At 36.7% G+C, this 18,448-nt stretch overlaps 1 protein-coding gene across 1 annotated transcript; it reads left to right on the top strand.

The window, feature by feature from the left end:
* The first annotated feature begins 16,715 nt into the window (after positions 1-16,715).
* LOC108974910 (odorant receptor 7a-like) lies at positions 16,716-18,005 on the top strand. The gene is made up of 3 exons (XM_018943013.1): positions 16,716-17,470; positions 17,526-17,883; positions 17,934-18,005. The coding sequence occupies exons 1-3, from the start codon at positions 16,716-16,718 to the stop codon at positions 18,003-18,005; spliced, it is 1,185 nt and encodes a 394-aa protein (XP_018798558.1).
* Positions 18,006-18,448: the final 443 nt, after the last annotated feature.

The following is an 18,448-nucleotide window of genomic DNA, read 5'->3' as shown; positions in this document are numbered from 1 at the left end:
ATCCCCCAAACACCATTAATCTCACGGAACGTTTCTCTAGCGGATTTGCCTTTAACGAAGGAAAATTTCAAAATAGCGCGAATTTCGACGTTAGTGAACTGCACGTTTACAAGTCTATAACTGTTGAACGCAATATCCAAACTAATCATGCATGGCATAGTTCTGTAGGTTATGCGAAGGTCTTTCAAAGATGTATAATATTGCCAGATACGTCTGTAGCGCTTTATTAATAGCCACGAAATTCAAAAGACAAAAAGGAAAATATTTGTCAACCTAATATATGCAATGTAGGGGCTCCAAAGCGTGGTAAATGTAATATACCCTGTAATATCAGGTTATTGCAAGTTAAAATAGACAAACAGACCTTATGTGACGTTAAGTATTAAGCCTGATTTCAGGAGAGCACAAATTAGTATATTTTGATGCCAAAAAAGGTTTTAAGTTGAATTAAACCATCATGTTTAGAGACCCTGAATTTCACCCAGTGTAAAGAAATATCTGCCAGTCTTCTACAAAAGCTTTCAAAAGTTTGCGAAACTCCGGAACAACTCTATTAAAACTAAAATTATTTTCTGCAAATACACTGCTATAAGTGAGGTTAGGTATTGAGGTAACTGGTGATCGCGGGAATGACACTTAAATTGGTATAGACAAGTTTTTCTGGCAACCTCTGATTGAGGTGACTAATTTTGATTCAAACTTAGTCCAGCGAAAACTGGGCAGTTAAAAATATAGTCCACAAGTGTTTCTGCCTTAAAGAAATGCAGCAGGGTTACTCTTAGGGAAATTTCTGGTTTGAATACCCTAAATTGGGCAAAATGAACTTTGCTGAGCACTACACCTCCTAGATCCTCTTTTCCACATCCTGAACCGTTTGTGGTGTACTTAGGGACGAGAAAGGTTTTTCGCAAGTCAAACTGATAAATTTAGCGTTTTTAATTCACAAAGGCTTTGGTATGAATCATATCGGACTCAAAATATTATTTTAAGTTATTATATAATTGGATTTTGAAGTGGTATTTACAAGTCGGAGTTTTGAGTGAATATGGCTCATGCAGCTCACGTATACCAGTCTTAGACCAAGTATTCTCTGGGTAGCCTATAAACATCCCTTTAAAGGCGAGCTAAAGTGAGAAGGCGAATCATTCTTTGTGCGCTGGGTTTGGGACGTACCACGTAAAAAACAGGCTATATCGCGTAAGCGATGTCTATATCAATACAGAAGAATAAAAAGATTTATAAGCCTTTGACCAAAATAGTGCTATAAATACGAAAAAAACCCAAAAAAAAAACAGAAAATATGTTTTTTTGTGATGTCCTATGAATGTTGGATTCTGAGCAATTTTTGGTCGTCAGTCAATTTTTGCGGAACAAACCGTGCTTTCGCAAGCCCAAATGTTCGGTCAAAATACGATAAATTGGTGTTTTAGAGATGATCAATGCCATTTCCATGAATTTCAATGATGAATTCGGCAGATTTTCGATGGAATTTCCGGTGGTCATGATTTTGATTGGCCCACATGTTGCTCGTTATTTATGTCCTCACCACCACTTTGAAAACGTTGAAACCACTTGTGCACTTTGCTACGGAATAGACATTATAAGAATAAACTTGTTTCATCAATTGAAACGTTTCGGTAAAAGTTTTACCAATTTTAAAATAAAATGAAATGATGGCTCTTTGTTCGAAGCTCATTTTCGCACCGATAACACGAACATACTGATACTTAAAACGCCCCTTCCAATCTATGAAATGTGAGAAATTCTCACTGGGTAATCGATAAAGATAGCATATTCTAATGCACCAGTCGACATATAGATGACGCTAGATTCAAAAATTCCTGTTTAGTTTTGAACGTATCTTGATTTTTTTCTTTGAGGATAATTTTTGTTAGTTAAAATCTTTAAATATTCTTTGAATTGGAAATTAATTTCAAATATATGAGCATATTTGTATGGAATTCCCTAAGTGTTGACAACGGCTACCACAACTTTAGATCCGCTTTTCCTGAAACACTTTTTCATAGTCGGTGAGGAAAATTTAACCGAAAGTTATACGGAGAACTGCTTAGGTATATCAAGATTATGACTAATTTTTCGACCCTTACATGTGTGCAGCTATTTTAATACCACACTTTTTTTTACGTTAGATTTGAGATAGTTTTACGCAGCAAAATCCTACTCACCACCAGCCATCTTTTTTAGGAAGTCCTTCGGGAAATCGGAAATTCAAAATTTTTCAAAATAAATTAAGGATTCTTAAAGCACATTAAATTCTGTAAATGTACATATTTTTATAAATTTATTAACCAAAATGGGGTTTCGAAATAAACTAACAATCATGTGGATATAAATTTTCATTTTGCGCTTAATTCTAATGATAACTTATTCCCATGCTCAATTACCTTGTATAACGTCTTCACTTTAAAATGTTTTTGTTTAAAATTCGACTGATTGAATAATAAAAACGTCTTAGTCTAATAACACCTTTTGCATGATTAACCACTGACCAATCAAAATTACACCTATATATACACACACAATATCGGTCATTTGCGTACTATGTCTAGCAAATGAGATCAAACAGTAGCATATTACACGAATTTGAATATGCACAAACGGCAATACAAAGCATAAATAAACGAAAGTCTTTTACATCAGAGACTTATATAAACGCATACAACCGCATACATTGTTGCATGCCCGAACACCATCCACATTTTGCCCTTTATTGTGGGCATTGGTTTTTCTTAAACGGCCTTGAGCGCTCTTTGCAATGCGGTTGGCATTTAGATAGTGCTTTTAACAAACGACAGCAACGGAATTGTTTGGATAGTGTTGTGGTTGTGTACACTAATTAAATTTTGGTTGCGTATACGCCACGGTATCTGCATTACTCAATTATGTAGTGAGTTAGGTTTGGCGAAAGTGCATTCAGTATGCATGCAGCCGTGTTGTGCGCGTGCCGTTTATTGGGTACAAGTTAATGTAACCGAAATTGTTTGAAATTGCCAATAATAATTAGATTAGATTGTAGCAGGTAAATTTTAATGTGGTTGGTTGAAGCGTATTTCATTAAAAATGGAAAAGGTACGCTGGTGAAACACAAATTGGGGTTGGTTGAGCAATAGGTGCTTAAATTGGTTTTTAATATGTTTAGAGCGCTAAAAGCTTAGAGCGAAAATTACCTGTTTTGCTTTGTAGCCCATAAGCAACTCTTTAGGATATGCGTAAGTATGGTATAGCTAAATACTATATCGGATTTATTAAGACTCATATTGTCTGATGGAAATGCTTCCGGTGACTATAAATTGAGGTTGGTTTTGCGGATAACAAAAATATGAAGACACCACTAATTATGCCATGAAGCTTGAAACACCCAGAAAGAAATGTTAAGGACAATATAAAATATACTTATGTATAAATATACACATGAACAGTAAGACGTGCTGAGTGATAAATATGGTCAACTAAATATTTAGAATAGTTAAAGAAAATCCAGAATTTTCCAAAAGTGGGTTTAGTAATATGTAACTATCGCAGTATGAGTATATTCGGCGTTAGAAAGATTAGATTTAGTACAAAAAGTTCTCAGGCAGTTTGGGATTTCTTGACATATTCTTACTTGAGCACCACATGTTAAATCCATAAAGGTGAAAACATAAAACAAAGGGCTGAAAATGTAAATAGTGCTTATTGTCTTGTTACTGTGGGAGTCAATCATGCGTAATTTCTGGTTTCGTCGTTCCCTTCCGGTAATTTTAAAGTCAATGATGAAGGTCAATTGTCGACGTTTTCCAAAAATCGTATGGTAAAAATTTGGTATGTTATGGCTCGATATATTGGTCTTACACGAGTTTATACAAAAAACCTCATGGTCCGAATGGGCATCTACTATGAGCACCTTCCCTACTATTGATTCGGAACTTTATTATTGAAAATTAGACCATTTGAAGGAAGCAAAAAGAGTTGTGTTTTATCAGAACATCGCCAATCCACACACAACAGTAGTAATAGGTCTCAGTTTCGGCGATCGCTTCTTCATTCGATGAACATTTTTTTGTGATCTGAGGATTGAAAATAGTTTCTGCGCTAGAAGTCTAGAAAATATGGTGGATTCAGAAGCCCAATACATGAATTTTTGCCATCGTTTTCACTGACTAGCACGGTGCGTTATCTTGGTGGAAAAAACTTTCATTTTCTTCAAATGCGACCGTTTTTGGGCGATTTCGTCTTCTTGGTTCCGAATAATAAACTCTTCGTTGGTTTTGTTTAAAGATAAGCTCCTGCGGCTCCTACTTTACATAAGTTTTTCTCATACACAAAACATTCTCGAATTATATGATGTAGATGTGCAGTTTATATCTTTAGAGTGCCTGCTATCTTGAACGACTTCACTGTAAGGTCATACAAAATTATTTTGTGGACTTGTTTGATGGTTTCGTTGGTAATAGCCTCTTTTGGGCGTTCACCGTTTAACATGCTCACTCCACAACGAATAAACCTCACATACCAATACCTGATAATTGATTTTTATGAAACGGTGTCTACAAACTCGTCATCAAGCCATGTTTTTTAAGGCTGAGAACTTTTCAATTAAGATGATATGCTAATTAGAACCTTCAATAATCGATTATAGCATACGGTATATGGATTTTTTTATTATCTGATGCGGTCAACTCTAGGCTGACAGTTGTAAGGTTTTGTGTGTATTTCTAGAGAAACAGCTTGAAATAATTTATGTGACTTTCGAACGCGGGTAAAACTTAAACGTTTATTTGTCGGTTAAGAGGAAGGTGGATAACCTCAAGAAGTTCGGTTATATTGGAGAGGTGTAAATGTTATATCTCCTTTCATCCATTCTTGATAATCCCATTTCTATAAGTCACCTGCAGCAACTCCAATTAAACATAATATGAGGTGAAAGTATGTTCCAAACACTTCGTTAAAGAGAAAGGTTTCATGTGCTACGGTACTTTCTGTCGCTTTTCGTTATTCGCTCAGTCCACATATAATCGCGCATACACATGTGTACATATATACACATATGAACAAGTGGAACATCTGTTCCTGTAACCACTTAGGCAGTGGTTATGAGAGAATTTTTCACACTTGCTTAACAAAAATCTGCTTATGGGCACAAAGGCGACAGCAACACCTGCCAATCTCCTGATGCACTTCGTCGGTTTAATTTCACACCACAGGCGCTCGCAAACAAACAAATGCAATCACATACTTCGGAAACCCGCCTTGGCTCATATGTACGTACATATGGGAACACACTTTGACAAGATGCCAGCGGCCCTTTATGAGTGTATTATAAAGTGAACAATGCCATCAAACAATACAACGTAGTTCCAACTGATGCCATGTTACTCGGAAGTACAATTTCAGCGATATTCTTTGAAAATGTGTGTTCTTATTCTTTTGTAGGTGGAAGGTTTTATTTCATGTATGAAGTAAATTTATATTCTAGTTGTCGTAATTCGATTTAGGTAGCAAATAGCTCATTTGATGTATAAGAGTGTACAATTTGTTTGGAAATTAAACCACCGCTTTAGACAAAAGCAATGGTTTTGTTGTCCTAGGTATAAACTTAAGCCATTCTTTTGATATTAATATTTTATAGCACGAAAATGGGCGAAATTGGACTACAACCACGCCTGTTTCGCATACAGTACACTTTCCACTTGATTCTTTAACTTTCCATTGCACAAGCAATTAATACAATGTAACCTTTGCACTAATGTGTATACCACCTTATAACCAAAACTTGTTTAAATCCAAGAAAACGTCTCAAGCCTCTAGACACCGAATATTAGGACCGTAGTACCTATAGTTGACTGGTAAGTGAGATATATAATTGAACTTCAGGGATAATTCTTCAAGTCAAAAATGCGTTGAATAGGGTCAATAGTTTCCTTAGCTGTCATATACGTAGCATTAGGTTGTCAAATATCTCCCTTCCACCTTTTTGTCTTTTGAATTTCGCGGCTATTAATAAAGCGCTACAGAGCTCTTATCTGGCAATATTATACATCTTTGAAAGACCTTGGCATAACCTACAGAACTATGCCATGCATGATTAGTTTGGATATTGCGTTCAAGAGTTATAGACTTGTAAACGTGCAGTTCACTAACGTCGAAATCTGCGCTATTTTGAAATTTTCCTTCGTTAAAGGCAAATCCGCTATAGAAACGTTCCGTGAGATTAATGGTGTTTTGGGGGATGGTACTCTATCACTTCGAACTGCGGAGGAATGTTTTCGACGATTCAGAGTGGGTGAAAACAACACCGTGGATAAGCCAGCCGTCGGAAAACCTGTGACGACGAATACCGATTAAATCATGGAAAACATCATTATGTAGACGGGCATGTGGCATCTCGTGACATCACCCAGAAGATGGGAGTTAGTCACCAAACCTTTTTAAACCATCTGGATAAACGAAAAGTTTGATGTTTGGGTGCCGCATGATTTGACGCAAAAAACCTTCTGGACCGAATCAACGCCTGCGATATGCTGCTGCAGTGAAACGAACTCGAAGCGGATGGTGACTGCCGACGAAGAATGGATCACATATGACAATATCAAGCGAAAACAGTCGTGGTCTAAGGCCGGTGAATCGTCCCAAACAGTAGCCAAGACGGGATTCACGGCCAAGAAGGTTTTCTATGTGTTTTGTGGGATTGTAACGGAATGATGACTCGTCAGAAGCTACGGGAGCTCGGATGGGAGGTTTTATCGCATCCAACATATAGCCCAGACATAGCGCCAAGTGATTACCACCTGCTCCTGAGAAGGAGCGCCCTTGTTGGTGTAAAGTTGAACTCAAAAGAGGCTTGTGAAAAGTGACTGTCCTAGTTCTTCGCAAAAAAGGCCTCCGTCTTTACCTTTTATAAGGAGGGTACTATGACGTTGCCGTCTATACGGAAATAGATTATCGAACGAAACGTCGTTTTCCTCACAGCAGTGTATCTTTTTTCTAAATTAGATAAATTTGAGCGAAAACTTAATYTAGCCCATAAATAAATAATATCAGGATTTTAAAACATCCGACTGACTTTACTCTATATGATTGGTTCGTAAATTACTATATTTGGTATTAGGAAAATTAGATAAAATGGAGTCGATACTACCCCAACTCCCATATATTATATATGTATAATCATTTTAATTTTTTCTAACAAACCTTATGTGTCGGTCAGTGCGTAAGCCAGACAAGGTTTGTCCGGAAAGTAATAGGATTGCTTTTCGTCTGCTGCGACTTTACTTCGGAGCGTGCGCGCACCGACTGGATTCGGTAGAGGGCGTTCCTAGCTAACGAACGACCGGCTGGTCCGTTGTCTCCGAGCACTTGGAGATTCAGGACAAACATTTCCGCGTGACGTGTTTCTGTGAGTGGTGCAAGCCGAAAATGCAGTGTTCGTTAAAGCAGAACGCTGCGAGTGGAAGTGTGCCAAGAAATTTTGAACATGTGTGAAAGTGATCTTCAATTTTTGAACAACGTAATCCCAGGTGACGAGTCTCAGATCTGTGAGTATGATTCCGAGACAAAGGTTCAATCTTCCGACTTTCACACGCCGGCGTCTCCTCGCCCAAAAAAGGAATAATGAGGAAATTTAAAGTGAAAAGGATGCTCATTATCTTTTTTGACATCAAAGGCATCGTCCACCATGAATTTTTCCTCCTGGACAAACCATCAATGCCAAGTTTTACGTGGAAGCCCTTAAGAGACTCACACGAAGTGTCAATCGAGTCCAACAAGACATCGCAGCCAATTGGAAGTTGCATCACGACAGTGCACCGACTCACACCATCTTTCTTATGAACAGCAAGGCTGGCATACCAGCCGGTTTGTGGTTCCACTGACTTTTTCTTTGTTTCCTAACTGAAAAGGCCGATGAAAGGCAAGCATTTTGAGACGAAACAGGGGATACAAGCAGTATGTACCTCGGATCTCAAGGCTATTCCGGAAAATGATTTTCAATACTTGCAAATCGCGCTGGCAGCGCTGCATCGACGCAGAAGGAGCCTGTTTTGAAAGTTTTTAAAGAATTGTAACGATTGGCTTAATACATTTTTTTAGCTCGACTCAGTCCTATTACTTTCCGGGCAAACCCTGTATGTAGTATATGTAAATATTAAGTAGTTTGGATTTCGATTATCTGGTTGACGTTTTACACCCTTAAGGTATTTCCCAAGCCTTGATTAGTGTAAGTTCCAATAGTATAAATCTTCGCAATTGCACCCGAGCTTAACTCTCCTTTGGTTGTTAACTTTAGTTTGTTTACGATGTTTCATACATTTAGCATGATTACTATAACTTGCCACAGAAAATATTTTTATAATATTATATTTTTATAGTTTATTCAAATCTGTAGAGAAGCCTTGTGTTCAAATAAGAAATGTGGCTAAACTTAATTTAAGCAAATGCGTTAAGGATATCACACAAAGCTTTCTTCTTATTGTCAGCAAAGTGGAAATAAAGCAATAAATGTTATTGGCACGCTTGTATATTTAGATTGTAGACAGAAATACAGAGTTTTGTATACACCTCTCGCTGTTGTGAGTTGATATACAGGTAGTTTGATATACAGGTAAAAACGATAAATAAGAAGGATGTATAAGGTGACCAAGAAAGCGACAAAAATACGAGTAAATCTTCAAAACAAGCTCTATACAAATTCCGACCTACCAAAAATTGTCCATTGTCAGTTAATAAAGAGACATAAATTAATCTCAATCCAAAAAAAGTCTCTCCATTAGGTAGAACGACCAATTTTTCTTTTCTTCGAAGATACAGTTAAGCAGAAAAAAAATAGAAGTTATACAGAAACAAAACAAATATAAAAAAATATATAAATAAAATTAGCAGATATAAATCAGGACCATAACGAATGAGTAGAAGTTAATTTCGGCAGTCACCCAAAGCACCAGGTGTCGGTGATGGAAAGCTTAACTAAATTAGAAGATAGCTACATGTGTCGCTTCGTCCAAAACACCAATAAGTTAATAAAGTCTCATAAGCGACTTTTATAACTTTATAGCTGCCAACGAGCTGTTCATTGGTTACAGCCATATAAGTTACCTTTTACTATATACTGTTGTAAACGTAAATACATGTTTCCATATACTCGTATCATTAGTTACGGTTTGTCGCGACACGCTACCAATTGACAGTGAAATATGTTCGAAGGTCTGTCGATAACAACGACATTGAGACATTTACTTTGTTGACAAAAAAGTTCGGATGTGAAGAAGAGTCAGTGAAGATTGTTGGTTTAGTAGAAATTCCATAAATATTACAAAAATAAACAAGAGAACGTGGTCGGGCACCTAATTGTAGGCAACATTGCGTTGGCGCGTGACAGATGTTGTAAAGCACGATGTGAGAGAGCATTGCAACAAGTGCTTATGCTCACGCATGCTCACTAATACCAGTTTACGGTGTGAGTAAGTGAGTAGTGAAATTTGTTTGGCAGCTGTTCGAGGCTCTCTCACGCGTTAACAGTTTTACTAACAGCGCTATTGATACGTACAGTTTCTTAAATTTGAGCAGTAAGTGTATTAATGGAATTTCAGTCAGCTGTTTGCAGTAGTAGGAGTAGGTACAATACAGCTTTTGGTTCTGATCTACGCTCTACTTCGTTATTGTGATATTTATAGGCAAAATTATTCCAAAATTCTAAAATCGCGAAATTTCTTAAATAAGTTTATCAATTGTACATTGTTCATTCATTCGTTTATTCATTTTTCATGTGAGAATACAAAATCCTTTAGGTCTAGAATAGAACGCAGGCGTTCTTCCGAACTACTTCCTCATAGCAAAGTTCATCCTGCCTCTGTGGTAGGGGTATTTACTGGAATACTAAATATCTAGACGGTTGGACGATGTATAGATGTGAAGTAGAAACATCAGGCTCTTTCTGTAAACATCTCGGCAGTCTTACGTCGGTGAATCAGGAGACATAACATTGGTTGCCTCAACAAATGCGTGATAGGTTCAAAGCGCTCCGTCGATTTATGAATGTCTTATGGCTCTTATACAGAAGTAATTTAAAGCTTCTTGTTATGATCGACCTCATAACCGAACTTAACCCGTCTGAAAAATTCCATACGCTGGTGATTTTTAAAGTGGGTATACGTGATGGCAATAACAACCTCGACTCATGTTTCTTCGAGGCGAATAAGTTTTCCAAGTTCAACAGAGAACGAAGTCGCACGGAGCACTATATACGATGATATTATATAAATACTCCTTGTTAATCTAAATAAAAATGGTTTTATCTAACAGAAAAGTTCATATATCGAAGAAAGTCGATTGTTTGGGCAACTTTTAAGTTAATAATATGAGGAAAATAATGAAACTGAGTAAGTATGTGTGGATCACCGAATTTTTATTCATATTATCAGATGAGTTCAGAAATTTTATTGAAGGAAAAAATGTTATTTTTTAATTAAGCGAATTTCTTTCAGTTATGCAGTAAGCGATATGAGTTCGCATACAATTGAACATCGTGACTTTCATTAAGAATTGAACGCATTTAATTTCAAATAGTTTTAGTATCTTCATAGTAACACTATATCAATTAAATAATAATATGTAAACATAAAATACTCAAGTTAAATACATAATAATTTAATTGTTTTCAAACACCTAATGGTTATTAAATTACTTGTGTCTTATTAAATCGAATGTTCATTTTATACTCTAGCAACATGCTGCTACAGAGTATAATAGTTTTGTTCACCTAAAGGTTTTGGTTAATAATCGAGCTAGATATAGGGTTATATACTATACATACAAATGATCAGATGGAGAAAACTTGACCCTAATATCAAGATTTCAGACATCTGACTGACTTTACTCCATTTGATTGCTGAATTGCCAAATTTCATTGTAATTTATTCACGACTTCATCGAATAATAGATGTTCGCAACATTTTTGAACACAACGTTTTTCCAGCACCTAAAGAAATTTCCCGGCCTATGATCTTTGAAAGTTATAATGGTATAAAATGTTCGGAAACACCTGAGCTTAGCCCTTCCTTACTTATTTCATTTTAAATTATCTTTCCTAAGTTACTCACCTGTGGTGTTTAATTAAATCTGCACGAATTTGTCTGTCACATGAGTAGTCTTTATAGTACTTGGTTCTGCATTTTAATTATAAATCCTGCTTGAATGCAAATCGCCGAACTAGCTGCTTTTTCATCGCATACTAGTTTAGCATAGCAATTTTACATTAAATAATTGATTATGTCTATATATTTGGTTGTATTCGGTGAATAATTGCGGCACAGATTTACTGTCACCCCATGAATAGAACACTAATTGCTTTTCACTTAAACCACATTAATATCTAAATACTTTTCGATAACTAATGCAACATTGCGTATTTATGTAGATGGCCTTTGGTTCAACTAAAGTACAAATTCATTAACGATTAAATTTATGATTTTGCCAAAATGGTGTAATAAATTTAACAATGGAAATTCGTATCCTGGTGAGTTACTTTGTGGATATAGTTAAAATTATTCTAGTATTTTACTTAAAATTTAATTTTTTATTTAAATAATTACACTTACTGCATTCTAAATTTAGACCTTCTCTCCCTAATATGATTAATAGGCACGGTAATTTCAGGTATTGAGTATGTACAAAACTATGCCCTATGTCTTTGTATACAGGATTTTCAAATAAGAGTGTTATGATTTCTTGAAAAAGCCGCACTAATTCTTGAAAGATTTCAAATGTTTTTATTTAATGTGAAGTACAATCGATACAACATAATATTACATCATCTAAATGACCTCCACAACTTCTTTTGCATGAACGAATTCGAGTACTTTTTCCACTAAATCAATGTCTTCGTTTGCCAAGAATCATGTGAGTGTGGTTTATTGCTAAAAGCATATGAGTTCAAATAACCCCATAAGAAGTAGACTAATGGTGTTAAATCACACTTCTTGGACGCCAGTAAATAGTATAATTTCGTGAAATAATCGAATCTCCAAAATTATTTGCAATTATTCGGTTGCTTGGAACTAGATATAGTCAAGATAAACTTCTTATAATTGCAGCCATGAAAAGATGGTTATCGAGAGGAGTTGGATCGATACAGAGAGTTGAACAGGGAAGTGAGATGCAAATGCAGGCAAACAAAGAAAGAGGCGAAATGCGTGAGTATGAAGATCTTAAGATGATTGTCGACAGCATATTGAACTTGTGAAGGGAACACTTTTCCAGCCTGCTGTACGGCAGTGAAAGAGTAACATCTGGAGATGGCGATCTCGATTCCCCAATTAATGACGATGGAATAGATGTTCCATTACTCGACTATGATAAGATTCGAATAACAATTACCAGCTTGATATATAAATAGGGATCCCAAAATCTGGGTCAATTACCAGTGGGATAAGCTCCCTTAATAATGCATATATAGTCTTATCGAGCGTCAACAAACTGATTGGACCTTATCACCGTAGCATTGGGTTTGGAAAATCAACAACTGACCAGATTTTCTTCATACGCCAAATCTTGGAAAAGTCCCGCGAAAGGAAAATCGACACACACCTTTTCTTCGTCGTCTTCGATAGTACGAAAAAGGAACTGCCTCTATGCMGCTATGTCTGAACTTGGTATCTCTGCAAAACTAATACGGCTGTATTAGCAGACGTTGCGCAACATCAAAAGCATCGTCAGGATAGCGACTCTTCTATAGGAACATTTAGTTGCTGGCATACGCCGATCATATTGATACTATTGGCCTAAATTACAGCGCCGTTAGTACTGCTTTCTACAGACTGAATAAGGAAGCAATGCAATTGGGTCTGGCAGTGAAGGAGGTCGAGCGAAATATCTCCCTTCATCAAAACAAACAGTTTTCGCATTGGCGACTAACTTTGAAGTCGTAGATAATTTCGTCTATCTTGAAACCAGCAACAATACAATCCAACGCAGAAACCGAGTAAGTAATGGTAAAGCAAAGTCGTCAAGTCCTCTCTCAAGGAACAAAGACCAAACTTTATAAGTCCTTCATATGATTTATGATCCCTTGCACATTGGCAACGACGAATACCGTAGTTGATAGACCTATGAGCAGTACAAGATATACGATAAACCTTGACATAGTTAAGCGAACAAAGTCACAGCAACTGTGTTGGCTAGGTCATATTGTTCGGGTGTAAGAGATCACTCCAGCTCTGAGAATAATCTATGCAGTACCCGCCGGATTGGAGAGATTAGGTGGAGAAACTCTTGGTTGCATTTCCTATCTCGAATTGGCGAAAAGAAAAAATCAGTGGCGAGTTCTACTGGGCGCCAGGTCACAAACTCATCGATGGCAATGAGATAGTGAACGAGATTGCTAAGAATGATGTATCTGCGTCATCCGAAAACGTGACCGACATTGGCAAACCCAGGAAGACTGCAAATGTCATGTGCAAAGCGGTAGATCACTAATGCACAAGGTTCCTAATCACTTTTGATGGAACATTATTGGAATACTCACTGCCGCTTAGTGGCGTCACATGGCTGCAGAATGGGGCTGACAGATTGCGGTGACTGCAGGAAATGTCAAGTGCAAGGCAACAACAATGGACCATCTATTGTGCACTTGTCCCGCACAAGCAATGCAGTTCTTTAAAACTGTGGGGAGCCCATATGAGATACTGGGAGAGATGTCTTCTGTGAATCCAGAGAACGTATTGAAATTCTGGAATCACTAAGGACCACAACTGGTCTATGCGTGGCTCACAAGCCTACATAGCTATTATTTTTCATTTACACAGCTTTATGCTTCAATCACATCAACACGATAAACAAAAGTAGTACACAATTTGCAGTTAACTTAAATTTAGACGATTGTGTTAGAAGCCCAGGTATTTTTATCTAAACTCTTTGCGTGCACAATGCAAACTCAGTTGCAACTTGCTTTCAAACAAAGTTATATCTGAGGTGTACTCAGCTCATCATCGTGCACTCATACTAAGCTTAAAACAAATTTTTATTTTTAATCAGTTGTGCAACAAGTTTTTATGACTTTTCAGTTGCATGTGCCGATGCGGCTACGGCATGAACTTTGTAACATGCAACAGTCAATAAAAACTGTCTAACCGAAAACAAAGAGATCACAATAATTCCACTGAACGAAAATGAAATTGTCGAGGCAGGAGTAGTGGGCAGTAAAAGTGCAATAAAAGTGTGGATATAGCATACTCACCTATATCTGTAGCCGTAGGAAACCAGTTGAGTCACTATGGAAAAACTTTGCTTTGGTTTCACGCAGAACTCTCAAAATAAAACTCTTGCAAGTAAAAGTAAGGCAGGTAATTTCTGCCAACGTAGTTCAAAGTAGATACTTTATTTTTTACGTGTAGCACGAACTTTAACCATGAAAGAGCAGTCTTAAAATTTTAGAACGTCTCCGAATGGGTGCTAACTTTTTTTATAGAAATATGTGCGCAGTTTTGACATTGACTGTTGTGACTGGCGACCATTGCAGTGGTGCAGATCACTTTAGTTGTGTTTTGAACTCACTAACCAAGAAGTGGTACTCCAACACACCACATACCTGGCTACTCTAGTTGCGACTGTACAAAAGCGAATTTCAATTTTTTGGATTCAGATCAAATAGCTAATTGAAATCACAGTCACAAGACACTTTTTGCGAAGTGAACGCTTTTTATTTACGATATTTTAACGAGCTATTTTGAACTTTAATACATTTTTTGTACCCAAAAAAAAAAAAATATAACTAAGTTCACTTTGGTTATGATTGTAGCCGCATTAAATATTCTCCAGATATTTTTGTAAATTCAACTGTTGCAGCTATATTTAGTGGGATAGAAGTCAAACTAAATTTCTTTGATGTTTTGGAGCACATTTTTTTTGTTCATTAAGGGCTCTTAGTTGACTAAACAGTATCGTAATCGATTACCAAGCAATTTATTCTAAAAAATCTTAATCGAGGTAATTATATCTTAACATTTGAGGCAAAAACGTTTTATTTATCTTTGGCAACCAAATAACTCAATAGCCTTAAACAAAGCTTTAACTGCATTAACGAAATCGTTTACTACTTGACACTAATTTGCCTCCTAAGTAACATTTGAAAATAAATTATTAATTAGAAAATATTTTTTAACTTCTTTTTAATGTACTTGGCGTAAAAAGTCCGGTAATCAATATTTTAAAGTTCGTTTCAGTAGGCGTATGAAACTTGAAAAGTCACACCAGCAGGTGTTTGGAAATATTTGCAAATCATCAAGACCTTGATATTTTATTCTGAATATATGTTTGCATGCCTCTTCCAATTGCCAGAAAGAAATATTTGTCAACAAGAAAATTAATACACAGAACTTAAAAAATATCAGACTGCCCACTGACCGATTCAGTTCGATCCTTCAATTCATTATGAAGAATTAAAAGATAGTGTTCTTCGATTCAACATTTCCTTGTCTTTGTACATACAATTATTTTTTCAAAAGGAAATTTTATGACGGGTAGGCGTGGTTATTATTAGATTTCACACCGGATGGTAACTGAAGGATTCGCCATCAACAATTTTTTTAGATTAGGCACATAACTAGAGATATTTCAATGCACCAACCTCCCAATAGCGCCAAAGAACACGTGCAGAAAGTTTCTTATTATACCCTGAACACGAACGGACGTTATACGCTGTAAAATCATATGCAAATTAACGCAGTATATATACAACTTATCAGAGTCTACAGCAACAAAAAGAGAGAAGGGAATCAAAGAGACGGTGGAGCCGCAGGCTGATTCCGGACATAAATTCGCGGATAGCTAGACAATATAGGGACCTGGACTTCTACTTGACTCAAATACTCAGTGACAATGGGTGCTTTAAAAGCTATCACATCCACGATTTGAAGAGATCTTACTTGTATCGGAAAGCCAGTATGTCATAAAATTATCAGCGATTAGTCTTGGATCTATGCTTACGAACTGGAAACAGACGATCAATCGGCCGAATATCGTGCCAAAAGTGAGCCGAAGTCGAAAAAACACGTCAAAGCAAGTCAAAAATCATGGCTATGTTCACAGTTTTCTTCGATTATCGTGGTGTGGTGCACTCCGAATTTCTCCCGACCAGCCACACCGTCAACAAGAAAAATTTAAGAGTTATGCGTCGTTTGCGCGAAGCTATTTGTAATAATAATAAAAAGAGGTCAGAATTATGGAACTATAATGCACCGACTCATACTAAATTGATTCTTCGCCTACTTTAGATCCGTGTGACTTCTGGCTGTTCAGCAACCGTTTTGAGTCAATTGAAGGCATTAACGTGAATCGCTATGTTCATTGAAGGCTATTTCGGAATTTGTAACTTCTATGGAAGTACTTAGAAATATGATATGTATATATTTTTAAATTTTCATTATGGCCATAAAATTCAAATGAACTAAGAAAACCAAATAAAGTTAAACATATTAAAAGCGAAAAATGTTATTATCCTTTTCTCACTGGTGCGCACCAATACATATTTACATATAAAAAGGAATATTAATTCATAAAACTTCAAAATTCTTGCTACTCGAATTCATACAATTTTCAAGAGTCCAGTTTAACTTAAGTTCCCTAGTAGTCGCATATTAAAATAGACTAAATTATCTATATAAGCCACAATAATGACACCAATGCCAATAGTTGATTTCAAAAGCATCTAGAACTCGCTGAACACAATGTTCGATTTGATACAGGGACGCGGTCGAACGGTATTCGCCTCACGTGATGCAGTCATTTATCTGTTCAACAGTTTCAGATATCTGGGCATCAATCCACCGGCCAAATATCGTTTGCCATATTTCATGTACTCGGCCATCATAACATTCTTCGCTGTGCTTTTCTCGCCGGTTATTTTCAATGTTGGCTGGTTGCGCGATCGCAACAAGCTCTCTGTTATGGAAATTTTAACTTGCGTGCAGGCCTCCTTGAATGTCATGGCCGTGCCACTTAAGTGCATCACGCTGGCCATGGCGCAGAAGCGTTTGCGGGGCATTGAACCAATGGTGAGCGAATTGGATGAGCGCTTTCCAACGCCAGAGGATAAGGCGAAGATCAAACAGTGCGCCGTAACGGGTAATCGATTGGTATTCGGGTTTGCTGTTTCATATTTTATGTATGAAACTTTGACTGTGGTCTCCGCCTTGGTGGGTGGCCATGCACCGCTCTCGCTTTGGATACCCAATGTTGATTGGCATCGCTCCACTTGGGAGTACTGGCTGCAAGTTAGCTTCGATGCAGCTGTGCTTTTCTTTTTGTTATATCATCAAGTTTTGAACGACTCATATCCGGCTGTGTATATTTACATAATACGCACACAAGTACAACTACTAACAAGTCGTGTGGAAAAGTTGGGTTATGATGAACAAAAGAGTGTCGATGAGAATTACCAAGAGCTCTTAGAGTGCATCGTAATACATCAGAAAATATTGAAGTAAGTGTCTGCAGTAAAAAATTGTGAGATTTGTAATATTTTCCGTTTTTAATAGAATTGTGAAAATTGTCGAGAGCGTCGTCTCAATAACGGTATTTACACAGTTTCTGGTCGCAGCAGCTATACTTGGCGTTACCATGATTAACATTTTCATATTCGCTGATCTCACGACGAAAATCGCTTCAGTCACTTACTTCTTCTGCGTACTGCTCCAGACTTCACCGACATGCTATCACGCCTCCTATTTACTGGACGATTGTGATCAATTGCGCATTGCTATTTTTCAATGCAATTGGATTGCGCAAAATAAACGCTTCAATAATTTGTTGATCTATTTTTTGCATCGCTCGCAGGATTCTATGCCATTTTTCGCCCTCAAATTGGTGCCAATTAATTTGGCGACCAATTTATCGGTGAGTTTGATGCCTTAGTAATTATCTAAACTGTATTTCTTAATCTACAGATCGCCAAATTTTCGTTTACGCTCTTCACTTTTATACAAGAGATGGGTCTCGGCGAGAATCTAAAGGGTTAAATATATAAATTTGAAAATATACTTATGTACACAGTGTTTAAACAAAAATAAATTTGCACTTAATATTGAATAAAATAATTCCATTACTTTTGAAAATGCGTGATTATTAGCTTTCTATGTATTTCTCAACAGAACTTAGAAGTTTTAAGTACTTTCGTAATAACTACTTAACCTCTTTGATCTTGAAATGCTTATACATATGTATAAAGTGAGATCCATTTCAAGGTCGCCTATTTTTCTTAAAGAAAAAACCCATAATCTTCAAATAAAGTGGGCGATGTTCGTTATCATTCAAAGGAACATTCTTTGGCATTTATTTTTTGAAAGTGATGTTGTCCACGGCACGACTCAGATGGTTCGTCCAATTTTCAATCACTCAATGCACTTGTTCGAGTATTTCGACTGGTAATTGGCGAATGACATGCGTGATATTTTGCTCCAAA

The sequence above is a fragment of the Bactrocera latifrons genome, unplaced genomic scaffold (assembly GCF_001853355.1).
Source record: "Bactrocera latifrons isolate USDA-ARS-PBARC rearing strain unplaced genomic scaffold, ASM185335v1 scaffold_6, whole genome shotgun sequence".
Lineage (NCBI taxonomy): Eukaryota > Metazoa > Arthropoda > Insecta > Diptera > Tephritidae > Bactrocera > Bactrocera latifrons.
Note: the sequence above shows the minus strand (reverse complement) of the source record. Positions and strands in the feature narration are given on the sequence as shown.